This window comes from Myotis yumanensis, unplaced genomic scaffold (genome assembly GCF_028538775.1).
Source record: "Myotis yumanensis isolate MYYU_CA2020_CCGP unplaced genomic scaffold, mMyoYum1.0.hap1 SCAF_9, whole genome shotgun sequence".
Classification (NCBI taxonomy): Eukaryota; Metazoa; Chordata; class Mammalia; order Chiroptera; family Vespertilionidae; genus Myotis; species Myotis yumanensis.
The window spans coordinates 43,376,182-43,386,893 of record NW_027223760.1 but is presented as its reverse complement, the minus strand read 5'-3'; the positions used below and the strand labels follow the sequence as shown (position 1 = coordinate 43,386,893).

Sequence of the window (10,712 nt, the reverse complement as noted above, 5' to 3'; positions counted from 1 at the left end):
GTCAAGAATCTAGAGTAAGTATTCTACCAAAGTGAAAAATTTAACAAGAAGACTAATCTTCATTGTTGGATCAAGAAAGACTAAAACAACTGAATTAAATATCTGCCTGATTTGTCTCAAGACTTACCAGGCATATGATGGAGATGTATTACAGTACCTGTTAGTGTTGTCAATGGCAGGACAGATTCCGTATCTATAACATCAGATGCCTGGATAAAGCCATGTGGTGAAGGAACAATGAGTATTGTTTCATCATCAATTGTTGTTTGACCAACTTGTTCTTCTATAGTAGGAGACTCTAAATCCTAAATTACAATTTAAAAAAATGAGATTCTGACTCAAATTCCTTATTAGTTTTCCTTAAGATCCCAAACATGTTTAACTTTCAAGTATTCCATCCTATATAATAAAAGCCTAATGTGCTAAGTGTCCAGTGGTCCATTCAACCAATCAAAGTGTAATATGCTAATGATATGCTAAGGCCGCTCAACTGCTTGCTATGATGGGCACTGACCACCAGGGGGCAGAGAGTCAACGGTTGACCAGTCGCTATGACGTGCACTGACCACCAGAGGGCCGACACTCCTACTCATAGGATAGCTTGCTGCTGGGGTCTGGCTGATCAGGACTTGAGCGAGAAGCGAGACAGGACGGACATGCCCTGGAGCCCTCCTGTGGTCCCTGCCCGGATCCTGCACCAGTGGGGTCCCTTGACCTGGCCTGTGCCCTCTTGCAACCTGGGACCCCTCGGGGGATGTTGGAGAACCGGCTTCGCCCGATCCTGTAGGCCAGGTCGAGGGACCCCACTGGTGCACGAATTGTGCATCGAGCCTCTAGTTTTAAAATTAAAATATAAGGAAATGAAAGTTAAGGTCTTAAAATGGACAAAAGAACCAATTCAGTTATAGGTCTCCTGATTATAGAATAATGCTGTTCTGTGGCATGAGGTTCCTAAGCTAAACCATAAAGATCTATATTAATTACCCTCAGGAAAATGCTTCCATGAGTTCCAACAAATGTTTCCAAGGGAATGCTTTTATTTAGTGAGGGACAGTGGTAAGACAGAGCAACACTGCTGGTTGACTGATACTTGTGCGGTCAGAGGTACTGGTTTGCACTTTATTTTGTGTCTAAAGAAAAGCAGTATCACAGGATATCATCCGGTAAATTATTTCTAAGCTCTTTCCAAACTGCAGGTTTGAAGCTCAAGGCAAGAACCCCTAGGCTGTTCACTTAAGTATAACTTACCTCAGTAACGTAAGTACAGGCCAAATGAGAGCGTGATTCTTCCTCTTGTTTAAGGTCTTCTTCTGTTCTGACCATAACACTATTCATCAGTTCTGTGCTATTTTGGTCACTGAATTTGGATACACGAGCATCATTAAATGATGGCTCTACAGTCACCTTAGGCTGATGAATTTCATCTGGGAAAGTATCTCCTTCTAGGGCATCTGGAGGCTCAGGAAAATCTGATGAGTGAATATCATTATCTACTGTCAGTTCTGCTTGGGATATGGAAGAAGTGATGTCCTCTGTGGCAACTGTCTGAATGATGACTCTCGGTGTGTGACACTGCACTGTGACATTGTCACTTGTGTTCAACAAATGCTCTGGCTATAAAATGTTAAAAAAGAAAGATCAATGGCAAAATGAAAAAGTACCTATCATATTCAAATTACAGGCAACAAATGACATTTATACATGCTAATATGGGCTACTGTTCACCCCCACCTCTCACTTCTGGAACTGCAGTTTTCTTACCACGATTTTTCTAGAAACCCTGTTCTTTGCCCACATGGGCCTTTGTTCACCTAATATTCCTACTCCCCTAATCTAAGTCCGTCACATGTAAAGAGACACAGGGAGTGAGGGATTTACCCCAGTGAAGGCAGAATGAAGATATAAAATATTGCTCCTGGGACAACAGTGATAGGGAGAATTGTTTAAATAAATGGACTATTAGTTTGGGCTCTTATATAAACTAATCGTGGTCCCTAACAGGTATTCAAATACTTGAACCGAGCTCAAAATAAATCCCCCTCCCCTCAGCTTGTTATGGAAGGCACATGGGTGCTAGCATAGTATTAAAAACTAGAAAAACATGGTGACATTTGTCAGCCAATCTTCTCTACAAAAATTTGAAAACCCAAAGAGTTTATGTAAGGTAACATACAGATAAAGCATGAACGATGATCTGTTCAGGAGAAGCAGGTGCAGCAGCCGTCAGGGTTACTGTGGGACTAGCAGTCAGCGTGAGGGGAAGGCCTTGGCTTGAGCTTGTCTGAAGCAGGTAGGTACCTGGAGTCCCAGTGGGCTGTAAATGGAAAGACTAAAAGAATAAAAATAATGTCAACACAGGTGCATAGACTATTGAGTTAAGTAAGTAGACTTACTAGTACTCATTAAGTCTAGCTTTGTATCCCAAATGGGGACTAATTTACTAGCCACAAAAGTACATACCAATTGTGTAGGTGTAAACAAGTAATAAAATGGAGGTTATAATATCCTTTACTATGTATCCCTCTTAAGTAATTACTTGGCCTAGAGTTAAAAATAGAGAGGCAAGGCCTTTATCCTGCTTTTTGCTTTCTGTATTTCTATGCTCTGCTCTTACTTGTTTCATGGGACTAAGATGTGGTCACATGAGCCACTGTTTGTCTTGTTATCCTTTCTCTGTAGCACATAAAAACTAGCATCCTCCCAATTTCAGAAGCTTCACATTTTTGAAAAGGCACTGCAGCAGTATTACTTGAAAAGATTTTTTTCATAGAATGATTTTATCAAATATTTTTTATATTAAGAGGAAATGTATAGACATAGCAATTAGCAGTGTTCTGCTAAAGGAAAAAGAAAATTCCTATTTGAAAAGCTGGTAAACAGACAATACATTTATTTTTTTGATATTATAGAAGTATGAAAACTATTCAACACCCATACACCTTTCACAACCATAAGCTTCTATATAATAATTTGAGTTTGGTTTATATCCTAATGCTCTAAAGGAAAAGTATCTGCATGTTCTTTAGTCTGAAATAAAGTTCTGTTTTCTACCTTTGAAAAAAGGTAGGATACTATTTTGTAGGCTACTGGGTTAGGCTTAAGTAAACTAATAGAAGTTCTCAAAGAGAACTTTTTGCTGTGTTGGCTGTCCTTGCGAGATTTGGCTGTGGAGAGTAAACTCTTGCAGTAATAGCCCGTATGTTCACAGCAAATAAATCTTAACATAATTTAAATAAAATCTACTTTATATTTTCTTCATGAAAATCGAGCTAATTCTGGCTTTACCCTATTTAGAAAGCAGGGCAAGAAGTGCGAATTTTTAAAAAATTTATTGATTTCAGAGAGGAAAGGAGAGAGAGAGAGAGAGAGAGAGAAACATCAATGATGAAAGAGAATCATTGACCAGCTGCCTTTGCATGCCCTCTACTAGGGATCAAGCCTGCAACCTGGGCATGTGCTCTGACCTGGGAATCGAACTTTGACCTCCTGGTTCATAGGCTGACACTCAACCAACTGAGCCACATCAGCTGGGCAAGAAATGGGAGTTTTTAAATAAAATTTCCATCTCCCCAAAAAGAAACTCCTTCAAATTAGCAGTCATAGGTCTGCCTCTTTTGGAAGGTTGGAATAAATTGTAGTCAAACACTATATGGCAGTGGTTGGCAAACTGCGGCTCTCGAGCCACATGCGGCTCTTTGGCCCCTTGAGTGTGGCCACGAAGTTTCAATCGCACTGTACATGCACACCTGCACGTGGTACTTTGTGGCAGAGCCACACTCAAGGGGCCACAGATTGCCGACCACTGCTATATGGTATTTTCTGTCTAGTTTCTTTCACTTAATAGGTTTTCAAGGTTCATTCTGATTGTAGCATGTATATAAATACTTGGTTCTTTTTTACTGTCAAATAGCTGTTTGTAGGCTATAGGGCATTCCATTTACCCATTTACCAATGGATGGACATTTGGGTTGTTACTGGTTATTATGAATATGTTCATGTACAGGTTTTTATTTAGATATTTCTCTTAGGCATACCTGAAATTAGAATTGGGTCACATGGTTTAACTGTATTTTTAATCTTTTCAGAGACTACAAGATTCTTTTCCAATGTGGCCATGCCATTTAGGACTGTGACTTTTAAATTCTGCATCTTCGGCGGCTAGTACAATGTTTACTGAATGAAATGTTGTTAAATAATTTATTCCACAAGGTTTTTCTCAAATAACTAATATGAACCTTTTGGTTATATATTTACTTACGACTCAATACAAAGTTATAGCATGCATGTGCCCTACTCATTAGCACTGTCCTTTTTATATATAAAAAGAACCTATTATTGGTTTATGTACAGGTGGAGAAAAAGACTAAAATTAATTATAAAAGTGGAAGGCTAATTTATGTTGTCTTCTAAATATCTGGCTTCAAAACCATGGACATTGTTACACTTAATGCCAGTCATGTTTTCATATTTCATTTGCTTATATGTAGCATTTCCAAAACTAATACCAGCTGATCTTCCTTATACATAAAAATGGCTAATATCTACTATGTGAAATATTACTCACTGGAAGGATCTCAAACGTTTGTAGTGTCCCACTGTTTAGTGTTATTGTTTCCGAGTCAACAGGAGCAGCAGGGGAGTCTGTTGAAGCTGTGGCAAGAGCAAGGACAACAATAAAATGCTGTATAAATGTAAATTTCCTAGTGTACTTACTTAGAAGGCAATCTCATACTGAATAATTTGCCTGGAAAGCTGAATTCATTTAAATTTCTTTTGAGATATTAAGAAATGGATTTGTCTGGATGGCATAGGTCAGGGATTGGCAAACTGGCCCACAGTCAAATCCAGCCCACTACCAGTTTTTGTAAATCAAGTATTACAGGAACACAGCTACATGTGTTTCTTTTCTATGGTTACTTTTGCACTACAATGGCAGAGTTGGGTAGCTGTGAGAGAATATTTACCAGCCCCTGGTATGGGTCGTAAAATATTTCTAGTGTTGGGAATTAAGAGGAATACACTGAGGCTAACTTGTAAAGAAATAGGAAGTTGGTAAAAAAGAAAATTTCCTAGACATTCTGGTAAGTGGTATAGATGTCTAGAATGGTAGTCCTAAAACACTAGGTTTTAGTTTTAGTGGCATCACCTCTTAGCAATGTAAACTTGGGCAAATAACTTACTTTAATTCAAACTGGAGTCCAGAGACTTTATCTGTCCTGCCTACCTCATATAGTCGTGAGGATTAAAACCATGAAATAAATATAAGTATTTCAAACAACCACGTTTGGGAGACTGAACAGCACGCTAGAGATCAAACAGTATAATCTCTTTAGAGGTGTGTCATCTGAGACTCAGACTTCATCTGTCTGCTGAAGGTTACCTAGAACTAAAACTTTACTAGAAGAAAGGTCTCTTCTGGTGCTTTCGGTTGCACCTGTAGGTAAATCCATCTGAAAAATGACTTGCAATCAACTCATGTGTAGTGTTTATTTTAAGTTTATTATATTCTGACTATAACACTTCTCAGTTGGAAAGAAATGCACTTCATTTGGGTAATATTTCTCTTACTATTTGATGGATTCTTAAGATCATACCTAGAATAATTTGAAGTGATTCCTGATAACCTAAATCAAAGGTAAGCAAACTGACTGTAGATAAATGTGCCTCGAGGCTAAGCTATGCTGTGAATGACTATTAAGGTATCATTTATAAAATGCTGCTGTTTTCCGAAAAATTATTGCCAACACAGTAGTCAACAAAAATTGTAGCAATCTCCATGCACCATCAATTTAGAGCCAACAGTAGCTCTTGTATTTATGGTGGACTAGTAATTTCAGTTGCTTTGCAATTGTTGAGTATAAAAACAAGCAGTGCCAAAGAAAAATTCTTCATGTTTTATTACAGTGATAGAAAACTAAAGCAAATAACCAAATTTAAATTAGAACTTTAAGAATAAGACAGGAATGCTTGATATAAATGTCTATAAGGTAACTTTGATAGTCATTGCATATACACATATATAGTGTTAATTACATAGGTGGCCCAGTGATTTTTAAACAGGATCGTAGGGTACATTTGAAAATCTGTAGGGTGTTTTTCCCCCCTATGACTGGAAAGCACTACGTGCATTCTGTGGGTCAAGGGACACTGACCATCCTGCAGTGTGTAGGAGAGTCCTGCCAACAAAGAACTGCCCCACTCAAAATGCCAATAATCCCGTGGTTGAGAATGACACACAGTGACTGATGTACTCTTGGCAATGACCTTCCCATAGTCAAGCTGCATTATGTAGAGGGAAAAAAAGTAATGTAAAAGTAAGTTACGGATAATATATATGGTTCTGAGAATTTTATGTTCATTGTCACTCTAATGGGAAGAAGGAAGAAAGATGATAAACTTGGCTTAGGTCTTAGGAAATATATTTCCCCTTCCTACAACAATTGCTGGAGGTTCTCATAATCTCATTAAGCACAAAAATGTCAGGGGCTAAGGAAAAGACAGATAAATCAACAGTTCCCACAGGAAACTGGCTCTTTAGTCCTTGAGAAAATCTTTTACAACCTCATCAAAATCCCTTTCTTTTACATGCCACCTCAGATCCATTCCTAATTTGTGACTTCCAGAGAATTACCACAAAAGATGTGCCACCTTACGGTCTCTATTTCCTTGCTCAATTGACTATATGAGGTAGTTTTCTATTAACTATTAATTTATAACATCTAGAAAGATAATTTCATATTGTCTACAATGGCTGGCCAATTGGTTATCAGCACTTCCTATCATATTCATCTTTTGTGCAAATATTCAGCTAACAAATAGATCCCTTTGATCTCCTTTAATTCATCAACTTGGATAAATTCTAACATTCTAGAAGATTGCAAGGAATCAGAGCCATTAACCAAATTATATATAGGTCACATAGCAAAAAGTCTTGAGGTCCAAACACTTACAGACATGGGTGATCTGGACAGGAATCTGCAAGGCTGCCATGGGGCTTGGGGAGATAGCTGTATTGTCTTCCAAGCGGGCCACTCTGATCTGAACGTGCTGTACACTGGAACTGGAATTACTGTTTGGAACTCCAGATCCCGATTTGTTCTCCAAAAGCGTTGGGTTGTTTTTTTGATTCTCATGTAACTGTTTAAGACCTTTTATTAAGACTGAAGGGAGATGGGTAGACAAAAAGAACATTGACTCTCCGACAGACCACCATCTAAGCAGCAAGGGAGGTGGGGGTAAGGAGGGAAAGTATTTGGAATAAATAATTGTATGCTGGATGTGAAATCTTACCAAAATAATAAAAATATTTTAAAACTACAGCCTGTCTGGGAATTTTTAGAAATGTTCTCCATCACAACAGACTTAAAAAATTCATGACATAATATTTATTGTTCTTGCCATTTAAGATGCACTGAAAAATAGCCATTGTGAGGAACATGGAAATAGGACATTTTCTGTGTCCTAGGGTTTTTCATAAAATTCTTACTATTTAGTAAAAACATTGATAATGCTAAATAGCTTATTTTCATTTTAAAATGAAAATGTACTTTCCCCCACAAGGACTCAAAATGAAAATGTACTTTCCCCCACAAGGACTCAAGGGCACTTGAATATTTTAGCCACTGCAAGAACAGCAGCTCATTGTCTCCAAACTAATACACAACCACCTTGAGTTCTTGTCATGATAAACTACATCAATCCTTCCAGGTGGTGCTGCAGTCTGGCTTGGTTCATGTTGCATTAGTATTCATTCACTGTTCTGGGGTCTTATCAGATTTATACATTTATAACAGTATTTAATTGTTTTAAAAAACCACATTTTCATCAAGCCAAAGTTTCTCAGCATTTAATTTTCCTCTGGAAAAATAGATGTTGGAGAACTATATTAAGGGGAATAAATTTGATTACCTAAATTAAGCAGGTAATTAGTTATTAGTGCCTAGGTGCACAGCAGGTAATGAAAAGTATGCTATGCCTCACTTTTAAGCAATCCCAACGTAACATTTCTAGATTTACATAAATGATATTAAAAATTTACAGAGCTATTGTTATTTATTTATGTATTTATTTTCTATCGTCTAAAGTTTTACATATGTCTCCTTTCCCCCCAATTGACCCCATCCCCCATCCCTTCCCAGCCCAGGCAAGCCCCCACCACCCCAGTGTCTGTGTCCATTGGTTATGCTAATATGCATGCATATAATTCCTTTGGTTGCTCTCTAACCCCCCTCCCCTACCATTTGTCTCCAGATCGATCTATTCTTGTTCATCACAGAGCTATTGTTGTACAAAATAATTTATCACAGAATTTCGTAACAAAAGTTAAGATATATGAAATTATTCAACTCAGAAAAGTGGATTAAACTTCAGTTTTCAGAAATTCATCTTTGTACACAATGAAAATATATACAATTTAGTTCCTCTTCATAGTTTATGTGAAAACAAGAATGTGTATAAATGTGTATATTTTTATCTTAGGTGCCTTGAAAGTACAAATCACATCAACTCTTGTTTTCTAAGAAATAGGGCATCAGAGATTTAAGTGAAAATCTATATCTTCTATCTTTTTAGCTGAGACAAAGAACTTCTAACCTCTAACTCACGAGGAGCAAATATGGTTAAGACAAGGGACTTAAGCAAGAAATACATTACCAGGGAATGAAACATCTTTATGGTTTGCAATTTGCCTTTTGATGGTCCACCATTTACTTCGAAGCCACTGTGGTGAACGAACACTGCTCCATCCTTCTGCTAACAGATCCCAGTTTATGTCATTTTCATCAGCTACATCAAGCTCTGCTATCCTATAGGTTACAAAATAAGCACCTGTTAGATGTTAGTTTATTTCTCCATAATATCCCTTCTCATAATGACACTGGTGATAACAGGAATGGCAGTTAACAGCATCTTAACTCTGGAGTTCCAAGAGATGCTATTGTTAAGTTGCTAAAGGTCAGAATAGGGTAAGAACAGGTTTAGTTGTATAGTGTTCTGCAATGTTTTATAGCATGTTATAGGAAGTTATTTCCGGGATCTGAGCTTTCCCATTTGTAAAATTAAAAAGTATTTAGAAATGAGCTATTTATAAAGACTAATTAAAAAAAAACACTATTAAAAGCAAGACCCAAAACAAAAATGACACGATAAAAACAAAACTCCAGCAACAACCCAACCCTCCCTAAAAATAACTAAATTTGGGGTTTTGATGGTTTTCTAGCTTTAACTCTCACGCTGATTTTGATTTTCAGTAGGGAATAGTCACAACAATAGCTTCTATTACTTCAGTGTCTCAAATATTTTCTTGATGGCTTTTTTGCCCATTTGAGTCACTGACTCTTCATGGTTAAACCAACTAATTAAAAAAATAAGCTTAGGATTATTACCTTAGTTATTTTTTGATATGTATGAAACCGAAGTGCCTGATCTGGTCCAGTTTGAAGGTGTTGGGGTAACTGTAGACTGGGCCCCCTTCTTGGCATTCCTAGCACAGTAGCCAAAGATCGAGGGCATGGAGACTGAACAGCCCTCTCACCTGCCGTATGGCAGCTAGCCCAGGAATGAGGCACACTGGTGGGACAGCGGAAAAGCTGCACTGCCGCTGCCTGTGCCACACCTGTTCTGTGGGTATAGAGAACTTCAGTCTCCACGCCTTCAATCTGGTACTTTGCACAAGCACTAACATCACTAAAAGAAACAAATAAAAAATAAAAAAGAGCTCAATATGGAAAATGGGAAGGATGCTTTTCAGACATTAGGCATTTAGGGAAACCAAAAGAGAAAAATCAAGGGGCCGACAGCAATTAAGAAGCTTCTGTCATTAAAAGATTTAGGACACAAACCTGAGGATGAGATTGATTTCATCTTCCTTGGTCCACTCAGTACCTCCACTCTGCTTCCAGTTCAGGTAGTTGAGCCATTTAGAACGACACTGCTTTTCTGAGCGGGTACCCACTCGTTCTGCCACAGCTGCCCAAGACACACCCTGTGTGACGATGTCACCTGGCTCAGTGCTGGTCAATTCATGAACCACCTCTGCAAGTCTCTTTTCTTCTTCTTCGGTCCACTTCCCTGAAAAAGGAAATCATCCAGAATACTACTGCTACCTTCTCTCTCTCTCTCTCTCTCTCTCTCTCTCTCTCTCTCTCCCTTTGCAGATCAGACTCAGCCCTGTATTTGTAAGGACTGATGGGAAGTAGGCAGTAATACTAAAATTATTTCTAAATAACCCTCAGGTGTGAAACTGCATATAATACCTACTAAAACAGTTGCATTTTACTAACCCAGTCAGGTTCTTAGTACAAAAGAAAATACTACAGAATACAAATACAAAGCACACAGTGACTATTTAAGAAAAACTAGTCAAAGCATAACTAGAAATAATTTTATGTACTCTCCAGTTGTACCTGATCATAAATGGGAGGAGCTTCACCGATGGCTTGATGGGCACAGAAACTCATACTCTATCTTAGGCTCACCTAAGCTTCCCTGCTCTGCAGAAGTGGCGTAGGCTCAACAGGAATGAATGGTGAGGGCAAGTGAAATGACATATATGGCCTCCCACCCATTTTAGTAAAAATAAAAATAGGTTTAGACTGTCTCCTTTCCCCACTATCCCCACTACTGTGATGAAATACCAGTCTGAGACTGGCATTCATGCATATTTTTATTACAGGTTTTTCTGAACTCATAAACCCACTAATAACATGTAATGC

At 38.1% G+C, this 10,712-nt stretch overlaps 1 protein-coding gene across 3 annotated transcripts in view; it reads right to left on the bottom strand.

The window, feature by feature from the left end:
• The window catches only part of DMTF1 (cyclin D binding myb like transcription factor 1), a 47,222-nt gene that overhangs the window by 1,377 nt on the left and 35,133 nt on the right, over positions 1-10,712 (bottom strand). For 2 of the 3 annotated variants that reach the window (XM_070424163.1, XM_070424165.1), the window contains 7 exons: positions 9,840-10,068; positions 8,653-8,804; positions 6,951-7,160; positions 4,565-4,650; positions 2,174-2,329; positions 1,249-1,614; positions 158-305 (listed from right to left, as the gene is read on the bottom strand). In XM_070424163.1, the coding sequence (XP_070280264.1) occupies positions 158-305; positions 1,249-1,614; positions 2,174-2,329; positions 4,565-4,650; positions 6,951-7,160; positions 8,653-8,804; positions 9,840-10,068 (1,347 nt within the window). The remainder of the gene's footprint in view (positions 1-157; positions 306-1,248; positions 1,615-2,173; positions 2,330-4,564; positions 4,651-6,950; positions 7,161-8,652; positions 8,805-9,839; positions 10,069-10,712) is intronic. The other variant, XM_070424164.1, reaches the window with a different exon arrangement.